Raw genomic sequence first — 22,204 nt, forward strand, 5'->3', positions numbered from 1 at the left:
TGGTTTGCCAAATGTTGGTGTTAAAATAATTTAATTAGTCTGTGTGTGCTTCGCAACTTATGCTAGAAAACGAAATAAGAGTTTTAAGATTTGACTTTTGAGTGTTTAAGGTCTAGGGTTTTAATTTGTTTGATTAGATGCATCATATCTTTAATAATTATTAATATTAATAATATGTATAAAGTTTTGGAGTTTCTTTCTTCCTTCTTATTAATTATTAATTATGATGACAGGTAGTTAATTCTTGTTATTTCTTTAGCTAATATTTTTGTACTTGGTTGGAGTTCAAATTGGTATGCATGTAAACCTATCATACAGAACAATGTTTTTAATTTGAACTCTTAAAGGATGTAGATAAATAAGTAAATTATTGTGTTTTTTGGTTGTATTTAATGAAGATTATAGCACAATATCGACAGTAAAAATATTGTTGGAATGTATGCGTCCACTATCAGTCAAGGACCAGGTCCCTTGACTCAGCAAGAACAGTGACTAAAATATATGTAGAAAGTAAACAACTGGAAGTAAGATCTGCACAAGTGTTTTACGTGGAAACCTCCTTGCTCAAGAGAGTAAAACCACGACCTGTCACACAGGACATTTCAAACTGCTTTCACTGATCTTCTCAAAGCAAAAGTAAAACACAGTTTACACCACAACAATGAGATTAACCTCATAATCTCACACTAAGTAATACAACGATTACTTAATCGAGCCTAAGCAGATACCACACTGCCCACTAAGCTACCTACCTCTTAGATAACTTAGACTTCAACTAAGCAACACACAGGTTGCCCACTAAACCACCACCCTCTGGACGATTTAAACTTTAACTAAGCAACAACAATGTTGCCCACTAAACCACCTAACCCTTAGATGATTTAGAATTCAACTAAGCAACAAACAATGTTGCCCACTAAACTACTCAACTTGACTGATTTAGACTTTCTAAACCGAACCAACACAATGATCTAATTCCTTTATAACGTAGGAATAAATTTACAAGATAAGCACATAAGACACAAAGCTCAAAATACAACAAAGACTCTTCTTCACTCTATCAGGTCCTTTTGTTGAGTTGAGCAATGTTCTTCCTTGAAGATGGCCTTCTTTTCAAGCTTATGAATTTTTAGAGAAAGTCCAAATTTTTGTTTGCCAAATCTTGAGTTGTGTTTTTGGAGGAGAGACTATATAAAATCAACACAAACTCCTTGGGACCGCCCATTGGTTGAGAGCCTGTTGTTCAAAAAAGTTATGCACCTATCACATCAGAGGTGACAACTTTTCTGACAGGCTTTCTTGTCGTCTTTTTATATATGAAATCTTGTAGGGACTAGGTCCCTTGCAAAGTTCTTTGTGAGTTCTTGAAAGGCTGGTTGGCTGGCTCTCTTCCTTTTTGAATGCATGAACGTAATATGTTGTTTGTCATGTTGAAAATATCAACCATAAAGAGTTATTAACCATTGGACAAACAACCTCGTCCATTCTGATTGGTGTAGTACGCTGACGCCTCACCAATTTCTGATACGACAACTTTACAGTTGTACCTCATTATAGATCTGGACGATAGAACTCGACCAGGGACCAGGTCTCTGCATTTGTGAGACACTGAACCAGACAGTCTCGTCCGCTCTTCCTGTTAGTGCAGTACACTGCATTTTTCACCTACCACCTGACATGACAGCTTTATAGTTATACCCTATTTGAATCTGGACGAGAGCACTCTGCCAGGGACCAAGTCCCTACATTTGTGAGGATCATCAAAACACCTAGAATATTACATTTTCCCCCTTTTTGATGATTACACACAAATATTCCTCACTTCATTCATTTCACTGTCATCAGTCTCAATAACAAGGATCAAGTTCCTTGTTTGATCTCTAAGTTTTTTAAATCATCAAAACTTAGCATTAGCTTCAAAATAACATTTTCTCTTTTTTTGATGATAACAGACTTATTCATCAGTTCCTCCTATCAACAAGAACTCTTCAGGTAACTGGAGTTTCATTATCCCTAAAGTTTGTCAAATCATCAAAATAGCATTTTCCCCCTTTTTGATGATGACAAACATGTTCAACTTCTTCCCCCTATCTGCATGACCATTGATCTTAGGCATATTTATATGCCTAGAATGCTAATTATGCCCGCATCTACGCCTAGTTTGAATTCAAAATGTATTTGTTTGTAGTCTTATCGAGTCATTTGCTTATTTAGAGCTAACCAACATGATTAGTTGTGTAAGTATGCTTAATGGGAGAAACGAGCACAAAAAAGGATAAAGGAAGAAATCTGAAGATTTTGAGTCAAAGGAGAACAACTAAGAAGTTGAGGAAAATGCACTAAGGCATTTATGTGTTCTCTCCGCATTACGCGTAGGGATACAAATTTTGGGTTGCAAATTCAATTTTGAGGCAGAACGCCTCGTGCTGCTCGTGCGTCGCGCAGAAGGCAAAAGTATCTTGAAATTGAAATTTGGTTGGCATCGCACGCCTGAGTACCAAATTTGGCCGTTTCGACTTTTAGTAGAAATAGGGCTTTATTTTATTTAATGAGGGATCTTTTTTCTGGGTTTTAAAAGAGGACGATTTGGAAGAACGTCTTCTTCAGTTGTAGGGTTATTTCTTAAACTCTTTTCCTTTTAGTCGTTTGATAATTCATAACCATTGTATGATTGATCCTTGAACTATGAGTAGCTAAACACCCTAGTTCTAGGGTTGTGGCTGCAGGATGATTGTAATTGATTAATTTTTGTTGGGTTTATTATTGACTATCACATGAATCTTTCTTCTATTCTTATTTTTCATATTTCATGATTGATCACCATAGAAATAAATCTATTGTCCGAATTGAACTCCGGAGAGAAATAAGAGGATAGAGCGTGGGGCATAAAGAGCTTGTTGAACTCTAAATAGTTAGGGTTGATTCGTTTCTAGGATAGGAATATACCTAGAAACCTCGTTTGGGTCACCATACAGGAAGATAGCTTAATGCTCGGTAGGTAATCATTTTATCCCCGCTCAATGATGTAGTTAGGGTGTTATCTATCGTAGGCGATTAGAGGTCGGGAAACCATGATCATACATCTAACCCTATAATTCATTGATTTGATAGTTAATAATTACCCATGTAAATGATATTGATTGCGTGAATCCTGATAGAAGCTGCAGCCCTGGATCTTTCCCAAATCATTGTTTGAAATCCGTTAAATTGAATCTTGTTATTTACATTTTGTTTTAAAAAATTTAGAAATAGAAATAAACAACTCTTTAAAATCTGGAAATACATTTGTGGTTAACTCAGAAGTAGAGAAGTTGATAGTTTCTAAGTGTGAGTCACTGTGGGTACAATACCCGGCTCTCAAAAAGAGCCACTTTATTACTTGTACGATCACGTGCACTTGCGTGTGCGATTAGACCGCAACAACCATGTCCTCTTCAAATAGCTAACATTTATTCCTTCTATCGGCATGACCATATCTCTTCAAGTAGCTAGCATTTATTCCCCCTGTCTGCATGACCATTTCTTCTTCAAAGTAGCTAACATCATTGATATCATACCTTAACAATTTTCCCCCTTTTGACATCATAAAAAAAAGGTTAAAACAGTAAACCAAGTTGCCAGAAATGCAGTTCAAGTAAATTCATGGCCACTTGGGCAACACTAAGCATGAGTAAAAATAAATAAAGTAATGAGACAAACCAGTAGAAGCAAGACATTTTCATTCATAAATAAAAGATCATCCATTAAACCATTGCAAATATGATTACAAATTAAAATTAGAACAATGCCCACTTAGGTTCGATAGAAAAAGAGGAATAAGGAACAACAGTCAGATACCTAAATGACAGACATGTGGCAATTACAACGGTTCACATGCATAATTCAAACTGCAATGTTAAGAGTGCTAACCTTCGAGAACGGGCTAGGTCCCTCTCTTAGTTTGAATGTGATTGCCTAGATCTGTCTTGACCTCCCTTTTTCTTCAGCCCTTTTTCCATGTGTATACTTACAAAAGGTATGAGACTGAACTTGCTAAAACATACATAACATAAAAACAAGGATACCTGCTGCCATTGCATAGTCATGAGAGAGTTGATTGCTTCAAGCAAAATCCATTAAAAAATGTTTCAGCATTGCAAACTTTAGTTTGATTATCTTGGTCAGGTCTTCTAATAGTTTCAAGTTGCTACTTGATCCACAAGATTTAGCCCATCAAGCTGCACTTGCTACATTCTCTGCCTCAGTTGATGAAAGAGCAACGGAATCTTGCATTTTAGTTCCCCATGAGTGAGATATCAACTTATAACATAAGTTACTTCTGTGGTACTCTTTCCATCAACTTGATGCCCAGCATAATTAACATCACCATGTACTCCAAATCAAAAACTCCTAATGGACAGAATGGGACCGGGTCCCCTGTCTTCTTCAAATGTCTTAAGATTTTCTCAACAGCCTTCAAATATGATTCCTTTGTGCAAGAATGGAATCTCTGAACCAGGCTCATCAGCATCCAGCTTCAAGTTAGTGCCTATGGGAGTATGAATTGTCTAGGCATCCATAGCATGAAACTTTTTCAACAGCTTCTCTGAACTGGTACCAGGTCCCTGTCTTTGATCAGACATCAATTGCCTTGAACGCTATGTTATATTCTTCTTTGTAGCTAAGTTCCTATGAGAGTATACAACTGGTCCTTGCTTAGGGCTTCAGTGAAGATGTCAGCCACTTGATCTTCCATTTTGCTAAACTTCATGATGACATTACCCTTTTTTATCATTGTCTTGACTTCAAGTATGTTAAGCCATTTGAGCAACTCATTGATGTACTTTTTTGGACAACTGTGGGTACCTTTAAAGGTTAGCTGAATCTGTAGCTCTAAGAAGAAATCTCCCATCGTGCTCATTTAGAACTTACTACCCATGAATGCGGCAAACTCTTCACACAACAATTCAAAAGGTTGCTCCAAAGATGACATCATTGATATACACTTGAATGATCAACAATTCCTTTCCTTATGATTTCAGAAAGAGGGTTTTGACAATTTTATCTCTTTTGAAGCCATCGTTGAAGAGGAACTTGGACAACCTATCAACTTGTTGAGGAACCGAGTGTCATACTTTGCTTCTTTCAAACTGAGCTTGATCAACTTCTTCATTCTCACCTTTAGAATTCACATTATCAGTTTGAACTACATCATCTTTGTACAACACTGCCTACAGGACCAGGTCCCTCGTCAGGTTCATAATCTGCATCAACTTCCTTGAGATTGCTAGATTCATGAAGAGGATGTTCTTCAGCAAGCTTACTATTTAAACCGTTTCTCTGAATCCAAAGCAGCCCTTCCATCTAAGAATCTCATTTCTTTTGCAACTTCTCAATTCTTCCAGACTCGTCAAAAATCACATGACCACCTTTTTATACACCCGATAAGCCTTGGTGGAGGAAGAGTTTACCTCAACTATTGTTTCATCAATATTGAGATCAACCTTCTCAATATCATCATTTTGGTCACAAAACATGTAGTATTCACCACTTCAGCCAAAAGTTCTTTAGAAGATTAAAAGTCTGCATATTCCACTTGAAGGATGGTCTGATCTTCTTCTCTTTAATACCAGCGTCACAACCTTTGTAATCTATAAATTTCATTTTGTGCAGACTGGGGACCAGGTTCCTTGACACAAGTTTATGCAGTAAAGAAATATTCACAAGAGCACGTCTCTCAGGTCATACCTCAACATTCTCACGTTGAATACTAAGGCAAGTGAGACTATCTCAATGAGCAGTAATCAGATCAGCAATCTACATGTTCTTGCATCTCTTTTCTATCAAAATCATCACCCAAAACAACAAGTTTGTGACCACACGTTCTTTCTGATAAGAACTTAACTTTATTTCATTCATCACACATCTATGAAACACTTGAAAGATTGTACTTCAACCACTGATATAATACACATCCTCAATAGTGTGTTCCATAGATTTCCCAAACATGTCTGCCCCCATAAAAATATACCCTTTCTTGCCATCGCCAAATGAGACACCTCCACCTTGAAGTGCCCTGAGAGAGAGGAAGTTTTGTAATTTTCACAGTCATGTGCTTTGAGCATCCACTTATTCATAAACCACATTGACTGATGCTACCTCTTCTCACTTGCATAGCAAATTATTTGTTAGCCTTGGGAACCCATTAGAGACGGAGTTCCCACTAAGCAGATAACTGAGTGATAAGAAAATTCTTTGTCCAGTGAGGCAGACTGATTTTCTTCAACTTAGGACCAGGAGCACGACCAGGTCCCTTCTTCTGCCAGTTTCTCTGTTGCCAGGTCTCTTCTTCTGCTTGTTCCTCTGTTGACCAGGTTTTTTTTTCTTTCTATTCCTCTATTTAGAATAATTTGAGATGTTATCTTGGGTCCTTTTCCAAGCTGGACAGTCCTTCTTCAAATGACCATCACGATCACAATGAAAGCACATCAAATTGTCAGAAACTGACACATACTTGCTACGGAGATTGTAAGAAGGACTTTTGCTTGAATTTTCTAACCCCTTCACATCATTTTGACCCTGACAGGAAGATTGGCAAGCAATTTTGAAGAAGTGGTCCATTTAAAAGATTTGTTTAATTCTTCTTTGACACGGACCAGGTCTTTCTCTAACTAATTATTTCTCTCCAAGGCCATAGCAAGTTTTGTTTGAGCAATATTCAAACTGGTTTCTAGATAGATTTGCAAGCCACTAGCCTTTCCCTTTCCTCTGCCACATTTCTCACTCAGCATCTTTAATTTTTCCCAAAGTTCAAGATTTTCAGCTTCTAGAACTATCAATTGTTCTTCCACAACAAACATTTGGTCAGACAAGGCTATCTTTTCTTCATGAAGGATATCTAGGCTATTGTTCATCAGATCATTTTCAGTTGTTAACTCAATAATAGAGTTAATCAAAAGAGCAGCTAGACTTCTCAACTTCTTAACACAGTAAACATGCAAGTTTTGTTTAAGATCAGAAAGGGTTACCTCTTCATCAACTTCTTCATCATCAGATTTTGCCATAAAAGCATACGTGGCATCAAACACAACTTCATCACCTTTGACTGCAAGCATGGATACATCTTTAGGATGTTCTGACTCTTTTGAGTCACTTGAGGAATCACCCCAGACAGCAAGAGCCTTCTTCACAACAAGTCAACAGTTTAAGTTCTGCTTGACTTGTCATGGACCTGGACCCTTCTTTTGTTTTTGCCTTTAAAAGTGAGACCGTCTTTTCTTCTGTGCATCTCTTGAACTTGAAGATGTTCAAATAGAGCATCCAACGATAATACTTCAGGATCTATAGCTTCATATACAATATCAACTTCATCAGTCCAAGATCTGGGAAGAATCTCAAGTATCTTAGTGACTTGCTTCCACATAGTGACAGGTTCTTCTAAGAACATGAGCTCATTTGTGATGGTGGAGAATCTAGTACGCATTTCTTGAATAGATTCACCTTCTTCCATCGTGAAGCTTTCAAACTGAATAGTGAAGAGATCTAACTTAAATTTCTTTATTTGCTTAGTACCTTCGTACACTATTCTCAAGCGGTTCCAGATTTCCTTGATTGATTCACAAGATGAAATCAGATCATATTCATTTGCTTCAATTCCACACATTAAGAGCTTTCCTAGCCTTGTGATTTTTCTCAACTTCCCTTTTGTCAAAGTCATTGTATTGCCGTTGGGTTTTGAGAACGACCCTTGTGACAACCCCATATTTTACTTCTATAGTTAACACATAGGGACCCTTACAAATAACATCCCACAGCTCACAATCTTCAGCCATTATATAGTCAAACATGCACTTTTTCCACCACCAATAGTATTGACCATCAAACAGATGTGGCTTCGTTGGAGACCAACCTTCTTGCAAGCTTAGTGGAGCAGTCATTCTTCGTAGGATTCTATATGCAGAAAGTAAACAGCTGGAAGTAAGATCTGCACAAGTATTTTATATGGAAACCTCCTTGCTCAAGGGAGTAAAACCACGACCTATCACATAGGACTTTTAAACTGCTTTCACTAATCTTTTCAAAGCAAAAGTAAAACACAGTTTACACCACAACAATGAGATTAACCTCCTAATCCCACACTAAGTAATACAACGATTACTTAACCGAGCCTAAGCAGATACCACACTGCCCACTAAGCTACCTACCTCTTAGATAACTTAGACTTCAACTAAGCAACAGGTTGCCCACTAAACCACCACCCTCTAGACGATTTAGACTTTAAATAAGCAAAAACAATGTTGCCCACTAAACCACCTAACCCTTAGATGATTTAGAATTCAACTAAGCAACAAACAATGTTGCCCACTAAACCACTCAACTTGACTGATTTAGACTTTCTGAACCGAACCAACACATTGATCTAATTCCTTTATAACATAGGAATAAATTTACAAGATAAGCACATAAGACACAAAGCTCAAAATACAACAAAGACTCTTCTTCACTCTATCAGGTCCCTTTGTTGAGTTGAGCAGTAACCTTCCTTGAAGATAACCTTCTTTTCAAGCTTATGAATTTTCAGAGAAAATCTAAGTTTTTGTTTGCCAAATCTTGAGTTGTGTTTTTGGAGGAGAGACTATATAAAATCAACACAAACTCCTTGGGACCGCCCATTGGTTGAGAGCTTGTTGTTCAGAAAAGTTATGCACCTATCACGTCAAAGGTGGCAACTTTTCTGACAGGCTGTCTTGTCGCCTTTTCATATACGAAATCTTGCAAGGACCAGGTCCCTTGCAAAGTTCTTTGTGAGTTCTTGAAAGGCTAGTTGGCTCTCTTCCTTTTTGAATGAATGGATGTAATATGTTGTTTGTCATGTTGAAAATATCAACCATAAAGAGTTATTAACCGTTGGACAAACAACCTCGTCCATTCTGATTGGTGTAGTACGTTGACGCCTCACCAACTTCTGATACGACAGCTTTACAGTTGTACCCCATTATAGATTTGGACGATAGAACTCAGCCAGGGACCAAGTCCTTGCATTTATGAGACATTGAACCAGACAGTCTCGTCCGCTCTTCCTGTTAGTGCAGTACACTGCGCTTTTCACCTACCACCTGACATGACAGCTTTACAACTGTACCCCATTTGAATCTGGACGAGAGCACTCTGCCAGGGATCAGGTCCCTGTATTTGTGAGGATCATCAAAACCCTTAGAATATAACAAACATAATTATTTATGTTTTCTTGAGTTGATATATTCTCAAAATGACACTCGCTTATGATAATTTATCTTGTAAAATTATTAAAGTTTGTATAGAGTTTATTTTAAATTGTTAATTGTTGTAAACCCTACTGCATTAAATTTTCATGTTCTACCTTAATATTACTATATAATGCCTACATGACACATTTTCTCCCCGTTTAAATCTACAAACTCGTAAAGCCCGAATCCTAAATAAGTTTTAAAATAATAAAATAAATAGACCTAGTGAACAGAAATAATAGGTTAGATTATTTTTTTTTATTGAAAAATATAACATTCTTTTTTTGTGTGCTATACAAAATAAGCTAACGTCCCCATTAAAATCCGTAAACGAGTTTTCCTTTTTAATGTTTTTACATAATACACTAAATATTGCGACTTGCAAGCTTGGATTTTGCAGTAATTAGTGCACTTGTAATTATTTTCTTAATTAATACGACTACTGAATTATATCTCTTGCATGAGAAGAATTTGTGTATAATAATTTTTTAAAACAATTAAAAATAATTAAGTCTTATACTTGCGATAAATAATGGCCATCTATATCAATTTAAGTGTTTTGCATTTTTTAAGAACAATATTATACTCATTCATTTAAAAAAAAACACAAAATTTTCAGCAATATTCAAATTGAGTTGGCAAAATATCATTGCTTAGAACATAATAAAGTTGCTATAGTAGGAAGATTGTTTCACTCTTAATCAGAGGCCTCAGGTTTGAGTCAGGATATGGAGAAAATTCTATTGGGATCGGAGCACCACCCTCGAAGCAGTGCGTGATCCAAATTTAATCGAGGCTCTAATACGAGTATCGGACACCGAGAGAAAAATAAAAAAAAGGAGTAGCTATAGTAAAGAAAATTAAAGTACCCCTAGATGCCCTATGGTTTAACGGCCTATAAATTAATAATAGTATAAAAGAACTTTACATTTATGATAAGATAAAACTAAATAAATTATTTGTTCATAATATATGAAACTTATTATAACAAGTCAAATTTAATTGATAATACTAAATAAAGAAATAGGTTATACTTCCCATGTATATAAGTTTAAGTTAAAATTATTAATATTAAATACTAACATAAACTATTAAATATAGCAGTACTCAGTCTTCAAGAGATTGACAAGCTAGATGGATTATAACGAATCATAGATGTCTCTTGTTTCAACGGTAGGCTAATTAGGAGTTCAAGAAAATTGAAGAATCACTCTAATTGAGGTGTATTAAAATAATGAAATATCTTAATTAATATATTGATGTCATGCCATGTTCAATTTTTTAAAAAATATTATAGTTGACACTTTGACAGCAGCTTATTGATGACCAAGTTGGGACGTTGAAAAAGAAAAAGAAAAATGAAAACCAGGTGCACCTCATGTATAATAATTCAAATTAAAGACTTCTCCCTCTTATCTTTAAAGATTTCGGTGTGATGGAGAGTATTTTTTTATTTTTAGATAGAGATGTCGAGTTTGAGTCATGCGCTAGCATAGCTTTTGTAGGAAAAGCACCCCCAAGTCCCTATATAGGAACTTTTTCAACACTTGAATTTGATATTAGAGACCTCGAATTTTGTAAGTAACATACTTCTCCATTCTTAGATATTACAGACCTCAAATTTGAGTTTTGAGAATAAAATCATCTTTCATAGGAAAACCTCTTGCAATATAGGACTAGCTTTCCGATGCATTGATCCGCATTATTTAATTTGGGCCTAAAACATGTATCAAACACCGAAAAAGAGAAATAAAGTCTAAAACATGTATCAAACACCGAACAAGAAAAATAGACTGTATTATTTTTAGTTTCTACTAGCTACTACAACATTTTATAAATGTTTTTATCTAGGGCACTAGGTGATTGCATGCACCTCATGTATAATGCATTGTTCAAATACCTCTCTGGTAAATAATTTTTCATCCTTAGACAGAGATTTCGAATTTGAGTCTTGAGAATGAATTTGTCTTTGATAGAAAAAGCTCTCTTAATATAGGATTTTCAGATTCGTAAATCCAGATAATTTGGACCTAAAACGTATGTATCGAACTATCGATCGAACACCTCACGAGCAAAATATATAGCTCTCTTGGTTTTGAGTTAGTTGCTAGTACTACAACATTTTATAAAATGTTTATCTAAGGCTTTGGGTAATATTTTGTACAATTAGATCTTAGGTCAACGAGTCTTATTTAAAGGGATGTGTTGCAATTACTTTTTCAAATTGGCAGTCATTTTCTGTTATTGAAAATTAATATGACATTTAAAAAAAATTAATTATAGAACATGAATAGATCAACCCTCGAAATAATTCAACGTCACAATACATTAAAGAAAATACTTTTGAGGGACAGATGTAATGAGAGTCAAGAATCTTTTTTAAAAAAAAAAAAACGTCATAATCTTTTTTAAACTAATTCAATATAATGTTGAATTCACATTTTAAATTTTCAATTTACCGTCAAATTAAATTAAATATGGATACATGAGTTAAATCTTTATCTAAATATAACAACACATTTATTTTATAAGAAGAGAAAAAGTAGCTATTTTCTTGCGCCTTCGTTGTAGGTTGCTTTCTCTTCGGTCCATTTCGGTTATCATACTTGTTAAAGTAATTCGTTCAAAATATATAGTTATCGTTTTTAAAAGTTAAAAGATAAAATTAATTTTTAATTTTTATTTCTATCCTTACTTAATAAATATGGAGATAGATTAATGTGGTGAAGAAGAGAATAGTATTAAATTGAGATTAAATAATAAATAAAGATAATTTAGTCAAATTACTATTATTTTAGTTAATATTTTTTTAAGAAAGGTGTAAAAGCAAAATATGACAAGTAATGGATCGAAGGTAGAACCTATTTTGTTTTAAAAGAAGTTTACAATGATCACGATTTGCACTTAGTCAGCATTCACGAAAAATAACTCATAATTGTAGGTTTCCGAAGTTATAAAAAAAGAATAAAAGTTACCATTGGCATTCAAGATAGATGCAATTATATGTTTAATAAATTAAAGGGGTGGTCAATATGTGAAAGCGTTTTAACGCTTTATAATATGTAGAGGGGTGGTGGGATAATGGGGAAAATATCTTCTTACATTTATTGTTTATACATCAAGTTGCATTAATTATGCATAGTTTAATTGATAAATTGGGGTAATATTATATAATAATTAATTATAATTAGGTAATAAACATATAAGATATGAATGCCATAAATTAATTGATTTGATGTAAATATAAAGTATGTAATTATAATTCATCATCCCAAAGCAAGATGGGTGTGTTCAATAGGTGTAAATGAAGAATTTTCAATAGTGAAAAATATTTTACTATTTACCCTTAAAATGGTATAGTTAAATTTAGAAATATAATTTACGAACACATGAGTTAAATTGAACAAGTAATGAAATTATAATTATAGATTAATCATTTGTAATAACTTTATACGCGATAAACAAATAATTGAACAAGATGAATAAAGAAGTAAGATTGAATTGCTCTGAGCTCTAATGTAGTTGACTAGCAATATTATCAGAAAAGAAAATTTAGAAACACTAAAATTGTAAAGACTTATGAAGCAAGTAATGCCCTATTTATAACCGTTTCAAGGGAAAAGATCCACAAATTATATCCTTATAATAAGACCTATTAATTGTCCATTATCATTGTTAAGTAATGACTTACATGTCACATTCTGATTCATATATATGTTGAGTTCGAATTTTACCTTATATAATATCCTATAAGCACGAATTAAATTTATCTGATCAATAATTTCGAATATCAAACGATTAAAACTAAAATATTTACCTCTCCTTTGGACCCTACGAATCTGTCTGGTCACCGGCCATGGCAAATTAAGTTCCTAAGTATGATTTCGTTGACCCTTTTGCCATGTGACCTTTCATTTCGTACGAAGTTTCAAAGTTATCACTACTAAAATAATAAAGTGTAGGGCTAAGCATAAAATACGAAAATCAAACTATTGAATTGAATCAAAAAAATTGATAATTCAATATTTGATATGGTATTTGAGAGTAAAATATTAGAATTGTGATATTTGAGTTTGGGTTTGGTATGAGACATTAGTACCATTTAGTATTCGGTATTTTCCGAATACCAAATTATTTACTTAATGAAGGTCATATATCAACATATTCATTACTCATGAGTACAAGTCTAAAAGAGAAAGTTAAAGAACAAGCATGAACAATTCAAATACATGTCTTTTAGTTGTATCAATTTACTTTTCTTGATGTCTTCTTGCTTGTTGATCTTCTATTATATTGTGCCTTCACATAAAAAAGAAAGAAATGATTGTAGAAATAGTATTAACTTTGTAATACAATCAGTTATAACTTTAATATAGTATTACCGAATACCGTATCAAACCGAAGTTTTATTTACTGTTTAACGTATTACCAAACCGAAATTTAAAATTTTGATATTTGATATCTACTTTTAACCACCCGAAATTTGAAAAACCCAAACCGAATACTGAACGCCCACCCCTAACGAAGTGGCATCGTAAAAAATGTGGTGCAACAGACAATATATTTTTTTTATTTAAAGCTTTCGATTTTGAGTTGTGGGTATGAAAAAATTCTTAGTAGGAAATGTTCTTCCGAATGAGCCTTATGAAGTACAATTTGAATCAGTCGCACTCCAATGCAGATAGAATGATTAAAAAAAGCTAAGGGGTACAATATTTTCAAAAAATATATACATGAAGATCGATCAGAGACAGCCAAAATATACGTTGTTTTATCATTAAGTCTTCAAAACTCATCTGTCATTAATGTTGAATTTGAACTTCAACTGTTCTTTTTTTATACATTTTTTCTTCTAATAGTCAGGTCATCAACAGAGTGTGTATAGAATAATAAATATAAAAATAGAATATGATTGGCGGTCACTAGCTTCAATTTTGTTATTTATTTTTCTTAAAACGTTTGTGTGTAAGAATAGCTATTGGAGGAGACTTACATTTAATTTAAGTGAATTTAATAATAGTATTAGTTTGAAGACAAAAGGCTCCTTTGTGAAACAATTACTACTATAAGATACCTTCAAAGACCCTTAAAAAAGACCAAACAAACAAAAAAAAAACTTCCAATTTATAAGCAAATGGAGAAAAAATTGGATAATTCCATCTCAAGAGCTAATAATCATGAAGAAGAAGATGTCAAAAAAACTTTAAAGGTAATTCACAATCTCTATTGTCCTTTTTCTTCCTTCTATATATGTGACTAGGTGGACGTATGATTAATTTTTTTTATGTATGAAGTCTCGGATTTGATCCCAATGAATAAAATTGATTCTGATAGAAAGGTATCCAAATTTTTAGTGTTCGCCTTTGAAACTCAACTCTATGTTGTTTTTGATTAGTTTCCAGATTTGTTCCAAGTCAACTATGATTTTATTTACAACGTTTTTTTTAATGTTATACACAATATATATTACCCTTCTTAATCAATCGAACTCAAAAGTATATAATGGCTTCCATTTATTAACATAGTTGTACAAGATCTGGCTTAGTTATTTAATTTCTCTGAAATGTTTTGATTTAGTTGGGGAAAAAAGTTTTTTATAAAATATACGAGAAATAAGACAATTAGTTGCATTTAGACATGAATCTCACGTGAAAATTTGCGATTGAAAATTGTTATTTCACTTGAAATACTTTTCAAACAAAATTTTAATGATTGAAAATCGTTAATTCACTGGGAAAATGATGTTTGACTGAATTGTACAATTGTGAATGTAGGATGATGAATTCAAGTCAGCCATAGAAGAGGTGAATGAAATCAAACTAGAGAACGCAAGATTAAAGTTGTTGCTTCAACAAATAGAAAATGATTACACGTCTCTCCAAACTCGCTATTTCAATATTTGTCAACCAGATCTCAAGAAGAGTGGCAGCCCAACATGTACTCATGAAAACATTGCAGATGAAGAAGAATCTGAACTTGTCTCGCTTAGACTCGGGCGAAGTCCGAGTCCAAGCGAGTCCAAAAAAGTTGATAAGAAAAGAAGTTATGACAAGACAATAGAGGACTATCCTTCTTGTAATGATCAGTCCAATGATGGGCTTAAACTTGGGCTGGACTACAGCACTAGAATATCTGAATCAGATTTTATAAAGCCCAGTAATGATCCAACCCCAGGCCCAACTAGTGAAGTTGTCAAAACAGTGAAAAGATGTGATGATGAAAGTGTCAAAAAGGATACTGGTGATGATGAAGTTTCTCAGCCTAATATCAAGAGAGCTCGAGTTTCAGTTCGGACAAAATGCGATTACCCAACAGTAAGTACAACAATTCAACTAACATTACGTATTGTCTATCACATAATAGGTGTGAGTTCAATTCTTACTGTTATCTTTCATTTTTCCTGTGTGATAAGAAGTCTATATTTTGATTTAAAGTACAAATTTCTCGATTCATGTCTGAGTTTTAGTTTAGTTGCAAGTCTACTATAAAAGAATTCAAGTTTTTTAAAACACATTTAGTTGAGTAGATCAATTCCAACCTTATTCACCTTGATTTCTAACTTCCAATGATATAAATTCATAATATTTTCCCTTTTTTCCCCTTTCAACTTATGATTACTTTGTTGATGACAGATAAATGATGGTTGTCAATGGAGGAAATACGGACAAAAGATATCTAGAGGTAACCCGTGTCCACGATCATATTATCGTTGCTCAGTGGCTCCATTATGCCCCGTGAGGAAACAAGTCCAACGATGTCTCGAAGACATGTCTATATTGATCACAACATATGAAGGAACACATAATCATTCACTTCCTATTGAGGCCACAGCTATGGCCTCTACTACTTCTGCTGCAGCCTCTATGCTTCTTTCGGGTTCATCAACAAGTTCTCAAATATCCAAAAATTTCCCAACTTTGCCTAATATTTCGAAAACTACACCTCTCTATTTATCCAATTCATCTTCAAATCCTTTTCCCACCATCACATTAGACTTCACCACATTCCCTACTACTTCATCGTTCACTAGTTTCAATTTCCCTTCCAATTTCCAACCCGGTTCAGGATTTCTCTCTAACAGCTTAAGCTTTTCCTCTCCCGAGTCCACCATAATGCCCAAAATTTTGGGGAGTGGGGGTCTAAATTATGATTCTACTAGTACATTACCATATCACAATAACCTCATAAACATTGGATCATCCCAAAAACAATTTGACAATAGTAGTAATAAATTGAAGGAGGATTCTTCTCAACAGGCACTAACTGAAACATTGACAAAGGCAATTACATCAGATCCTAGCTTTCAGTCAGTGCTAGCTGCTGCTATTTCATCAATGGTTGGTGCCACCAAAACTTGAATTGGAAATTGGATGAGCAAATTCAGTTTAGTGTAGTACACATATTTTAATTAGACATTTTTTTTTCTTGGTCATTTGTTATAGCTTGATATATATACACAAATGTAAACTCTTTGACCATTTTTTTTCTTAAAGCAAAATGGCGTTTACTTAATATTAGACCTTGCCTTTTTCCTCTTGCGATCCTATTGTTTCTGCTTCAGCGTAATATTCTGATTCGACTTAGCTAGTCGTTGTATTATTCAAATTATATAAATGATGTTGTTTGGCCTTGTTAGATTGGTTTTTGCCCCTTTGAGGTTACAAAAGAAGTTGCATATGTAGTTGGTGATTGAATGTGCCTTTTTCACTCGTGGCTTAAATTTGGTACAATATATTTATTTAGGGTTAATTACGATCCTAAACATTTCGGCAAACTAGTTTATAAAATATGTATAAATTGTAAAGATTATGAGGTTATGTATATTTACACTACAAATATACTAATAGTGTATATATTATGATATTTCAATAAAAACTAGTTGGTCGAACGGTATATAACTTTTATGCTTTTAGCTAGTTTTTCTTCAGAGTCATTACTATCAAATAATGCTTGTGAAAAGTACTCTTTTTGGTACTAACATTTGGGTAATAATTGAAGGCAAAAGAGATCTCATAATTCATTCTTTTTAAAATAATTTTTAGGTTGAGTTAGAGATTCTTTTTTAGGTTGTTTCTTTGCAAAGATTGTTATCTAGAAAAAAATTCTTTTCCGACCCACTTAATTTCCTTTTCTCAAGTTATGCAATTACTATATTTTTCTCTCTCATTTTGATATGAAATTCGTCTAAGATGTAACATTATTCCTTGACAAATTAGTAGTTTTAGGATCCATTCAATCATGAAAAGTATTCATTTTTACGGAATAACTTTTCATTTTATTTAAAAATGAGTGTTTAACCATGAAAATTTCAAATTCAACTTAAAGTTAAATTCTAAAAATAACTTATAATTTAACTTGTTTTTCATCTTGATAATTTCAAATAAAACACCCATTTCTCCCTATTGTAGAAAATATAATCAAACATAACTCTATCTTCAACTCTAACTTCATAATTTTCATGTTAAATCTGAAAAGTGACTATTACATCTAATATTTTTCACTAATAAAATCTTATAAGGGATGAAACTACCGTGCCCTCAATAGCTTTAATTTAAATTTTATTTTTATGCTATTTTTTTTTTACTAAATATACATAAATTATTAGTTTAGAAAAATTAGTAAATCCAAAACTAAGCTAAACTCCGTAGATTGAAAGGCACCCTCCGTATATATGGTGTAGTGTGAAACAGCACACACCACTTTGGCAGCTTATACATCACGCAAACTCCAAATCCTTCACTCTTTTAACTGCACAGAGGAAGCCCATCAGAGACGGTCGATTATCGAAGCTCATATACAAATCCTCTCCATTTTCCTTCGGAAATTATTGCTCTCAGGTAAATCAATCTACCTCACTTATGCTTTTCTTCATCGATTCACGTGATTGGTTTATGTGCTGTGCGTTTTTTCTAGATCAACCCTAGTGAAATTGATGCTTGGATTGATTAGTAGTTGTTGTTGCATTGGAATATTCTCTGTGATTTTAGAAATAAGGTCTATGCACACTCCCCAGTCCCTACTTGTCGGATTTCACTTAGTGTGTTGTTGTTGTTAATTTTCTAGAATTTGATTGCCTTATATGTAGGCCTATATAGCTTTGTAGCAGATTGGCAGCTTGCAATGCGTTCTCGTTGTGTTTACTTGAACTATATAGTTGAAAAGTTAGAAAAAATTATAGATGTATATGTATTTACTAAATGTACATTATGTATGGACTTTCCCTGCTTTCTGATTTGTTTTATATAGTTTAACTAAACCAAGTTTAAGAAAGAAAGGTTGTTTGTTTGACACAAACTAACTAATCCAAACCTCATCTAAATACGCACGAAACATTAAAAGCTCCCTGTGCCAAACAAAACCTTGTAGTGGACAGTTCATTTTATATATTTGGGGCATTCAACAAGTAATTTCAGTGACAAATGGGAGTTAAAACTAAGTATGTTCCAAATTTTGGAAAGGTATATTTTTGTAAAAGGATCTATAAACAAATTGAGACTGAGAGAGTATGTACGTATATAAAGTCCATATCCGCCTATTGGCCACAAAGGAGAAATTGTGCTATGTTTCTTAGCTGTCTTTTTGCTCTTGGAAAGTAAAGATCTTTATTGAGTTTCCTGTGTTCCTGAATTGCATTTGTTAGTTAGGTGGTGAGGATGTCGACAGCGGCGAAGAAGAGATTGATGAGGGATTTCAAGCGGTTACAGCAGGATCCTCCTGCTGGCATCAGCGGTGCACCTTATGACAGCAATATAATGTTATGGAATGCTGTTATATTCGGGTATGACATCTGGAATTGAATGAAAATCATGGTTCCATAATGATTTGGACTTTGGTGATTGATCCCTTCCCAAACTGCTGTATCTTTGTACTTACAGATTTTCTTTTTTTTCCTTGAAATGCAGTCCTGATGATACTGCCTGGGATGGAGGTGAGGCAACATTGCTAAGTGACTACCTTTGGTTGTGATATGAATTGAAGCATTCTTGTTGAGTATCATTCTGCCATAGTTATGCTTCCTGTGACTTAGCTATGCCTTGGCAATTGCTGTTTCCTGCTTGTGTTTTGGTAAATCTCAGTGATTTATGAAAAAGTAAAGTGCCCTTTAACTAGCATATCGGAATGTTAGCTGCATAATTAGTGCTGCTATAAACAAATACTGTGTGGATATGGTCGACTGTGAGTTGCGAAATTGTAATTCATGAATCTTAGTATATGTTGCTTTGTGCCTTTAATTCTGGGATTTTCTTGTTCTATCCTCCCAGCAAAGAAGGTTTCTAGGATTGATGGCTGGTTCATGACCAGTGCCTTCTGCTGTATTAAATATTCTTTATAGCCTTATGCAGGTGGTTAGAGCAAGTGGCCCTCTTATCACTCACTGTTTCTTTAGTAACTTTCTAGTTTTATGTTGATCTTTGTCATCATTACCTTTTCATCTTCCATTAAAATTCTCCAAAGAAAGTAAAGCATCAAAATATTGGCTAATTTGTTTGGACAATTGCTTTTACAATTCGCAGATATCTCCACTCAACATTGACTGTTCTGTTATAAATTGTTACTTACAGGTACGTTTAAGATGACACTTCAATTTTCAGAGGATTATCCTAACAAGCCGCCAAAAGTACACTTTGTCTCCAGAATGTTCCATCCAAATAGTAAGTAGCTCAAATGAAATTACCCCCCTCTCCCCTCCTTCTATCTCTTCTCCTCTTTCTTCTTAGCAGAGCTGTAATCCTTACGAGTGGCTGAGTGGGTAAAACCATTCACTATGTAACTTCTTATGAATGGATAAAATCTATTTATGCTCTCTCTTTTGTATACACATATATGTGCGTGTTTGTGTATGTTTACTATTATTGTGTTATGTATGGGAGGGCAAGGTTGGTTAGTGTTAATCATTGCAGCATTGTCTGGCCATTTGCAAAAACAACGTAATTTAGCCTCAATTGCAAGCTAGTTGGGATATGCTATATAAATCTTTACTATCCATTTAGACCCATCTTATAAGTTCTCTCCCATTTCTATTGATGTACAAATCATTCAACAAGATCAAAAAAACTCCCCACAAATATTGGACTAACAAAATTAAGTCTTTATCGCAACCAGTTGGTATTGCTTATAAAGTTCTTTTCTTCCATTGTACTCTATTTTTTGCTAAGTTCGCATAAATTCCAAAAGATTATTAGATTTTCGAAAAAACTTCCATGTACGTTTAGGTTTATCTCATCCCCTTTAAATATCGACCATCATGGTTTCATGCCTGAGGTGCACATTTGGAGGCAGACATAACAAAACCATCTCAAGCGACCTTCTCTTGTTTATCCTCTATGTGCTACTTGCACTTTTCACAAATATATGTAATCATTTTGACTCCAATTGTTTCTAGTTTCCTACTGTTTTGACATATTCAGCTAACCTAACATCTCCAACTCCAATCTGTGTTTTTGCCTTAATTTTTTTTCAGGTATTGCATATTAGCTTGTCTTATGTTTTTTAGTATTGCATGCAAATTATAGTTTTGCTGATCTCTTTTGCCTTTGCTTGTTGTTGCTCAGTTTATGCTGATGGAAGTATTTGTTTGGACATCTTGCAAAATCAGTGGAGTCCTATATATGATGTAGCTGCTATACTTACTTCAATACAGGTATATAAGATGTTCTAATTGCCACTTCATGCCTCCTTTCTGGTGCCAGGTATTATTAGAGTCCATCACACTATTGAGGACATAATGTTTTCATTGGTCAGTAGGCTGGTGTTATCTGCTGCTAATGAACACATATTTGAACGAGTTCCCTTTCCTTTTCCAATTCTCTGTTTGGACTTGTCCCCTGGAGAGGCCGGGGGGAGCATACCACGAAAAGAACCTTATGCCTCTATTATCTCAGATCATTTAAGAACGCAACAGGTACCTGATGGATTAATCGAACCCCTTGCCAGCGAAAGCAAGGGGTTTGCATTCTGGGTTGAGTTCGTCGTACCGGGCTTGCCTAGTGTGGGTTAGTGTGGTTTGCGAGCTATTACATTAGGAGCGGGGGTTTTACCCATGCACACCCAAAGGGTAGTGGCTGCAGGTTTCCTTTGTCAATTTTTTTTTAAAAAAAGCATCTTTAGAAATGCTCTAAAGTAGACTGGTCCTTGTTTGTTGCCCTTGAGGTATCATAGATGTATCCCCAAGTGACAGTATTTTCGATGCCGATCAATAAGTTTTTAGTTCTCTGTTGAGATTATTAGTAGACTAAGAATTTTATTTTTGAACAAGCACATGTAGTTTTGATAATCTAGTCCACAAAATCAAGTCTTTCTTCATTTTCTCTAACCTTATTTGTTATAAGCAATGTTCTATTTTTATGTAAGAAATACTCTCAATAGTTCCACGTATTTACTTAATTGCTATGTTATTTTCCCTTTGTTCATTTTATTTGACATGCTACTATTTAGTGAGTCAGTAGTTTTTTGTACTGGTAAGTCCTTAATATGTGGATTTTCCTCGTGCAGTCTTTACTCAGTGATCCAAACCCGAATTCGCCAGCTAATTCAGAAGCAGCACGCCTATTTAGCGAGAACAAGCGTGACTACAACAGGAAGGTGCGTGAAATAGTTGAGCAAAGCTGGACAGCAGACTGACTTCTCTGTTACTAAATACATTACATGGCATTCTCCTGGTCGAGTTGTCTGCATCAAACTAAGATGTTTTCCAGTGTTTTTGCTACATCAATAATCAATGTAGTACAATTTGGTCCTTTTATGTTGTGTTAGGAGCTCTGAGTTTCTTTACCTTGATGTTTTGTTGCTCCACTAAGAGACACTCTGTACATATGATCTGTTGTATCCAATTGTGTGAATTTCTATAAAGCTATATTCCCTTTAACTCTGACTTAGACTTAATTCTGTGAGATATAAAATATCTCATTGCAATTTTGTTTCACTTGAGTCTCTCTGGACAGCACTTGCTATTGCTTATA

General features: G+C 34.2%; 2 protein-coding genes across 4 annotated transcripts in view; both read left to right on the plus strand.

Moving 5' to 3' along the window:
* LOC125848016 (ubiquitin-conjugating enzyme E2 2-like) overlaps window positions 1–22,110 on the plus strand; it is a 125,201-nt gene extending 103,091 nt beyond the window's left edge. Inside the window, exons 1-6 of one of the 3 annotated variants that reach the window (XM_049527789.1) lie at window positions 17,924–18,082; window positions 18,886–19,023; window positions 19,148–19,173; window positions 19,808–19,897; window positions 20,798–20,886; window positions 21,738–22,110. In XM_049527789.1, coding sequence (XP_049383746.1) covers window positions 18,899–19,023; window positions 19,148–19,173; window positions 19,808–19,897; window positions 20,798–20,886; window positions 21,738–21,866 — 459 coding nt within the window. In that variant the 5' untranslated portion in view covers window positions 17,924–18,082; window positions 18,886–18,898 and the 3' untranslated portion in view covers window positions 21,867–22,110. Of the gene's footprint in view, window positions 1–17,923; window positions 18,083–18,885; window positions 19,024–19,147; window positions 19,174–19,807; window positions 19,898–20,797; window positions 20,887–21,737 lie in introns of those variants that run through there. The other 2 variants (XM_049527790.1, XM_049527791.1) reach the window with 2 other exon arrangements.
* LOC125848005 (probable WRKY transcription factor 72) lies at window positions 14,360–16,745 on the plus strand. The gene is made up of 3 exons (XM_049527779.1): window positions 14,360–14,454; window positions 15,020–15,559; window positions 15,878–16,745. Exons 1-3 carry the CDS (start codon window positions 14,380–14,382, stop codon window positions 16,601–16,603), a joined length of 1,341 nt encoding a protein of 446 aa, XP_049383736.1. The 5' UTR covers window positions 14,360–14,379; the 3' UTR covers window positions 16,604–16,745.
* Window positions 22,111–22,204: the final 94 nt, after the last annotated feature.

Source organism: Solanum stenotomum, chromosome 12 (genome assembly GCF_019186545.1).
Source record: "Solanum stenotomum isolate F172 chromosome 12, ASM1918654v1, whole genome shotgun sequence".
In the NCBI taxonomy this organism is placed as follows: Eukaryota; Viridiplantae; Streptophyta; class Magnoliopsida; order Solanales; family Solanaceae; genus Solanum; species Solanum stenotomum.

Excerpts from the sequence above, each read along its gene's own strand:
- LOC125848005 (XM_049527779.1), top strand. The coding sequence starts at position 14,380 with ATGGAGAAAAAATTGGATAATTCCATCTCAAGAGCTAATAATCATGAA. Across the intron at positions 14,455-15,019 it reads ATGTCAAAAAAACTTTAAAG|GATGATGAATTCAAGTCAGC; the intron begins GTAATTCACAAT and ends TTGTGAATGTAG. Across the intron at positions 15,560-15,877 it reads CAAAATGCGATTACCCAACA|ATAAATGATGGTTGTCAATG; the intron begins GTAAGTACAACA and ends TGTTGATGACAG.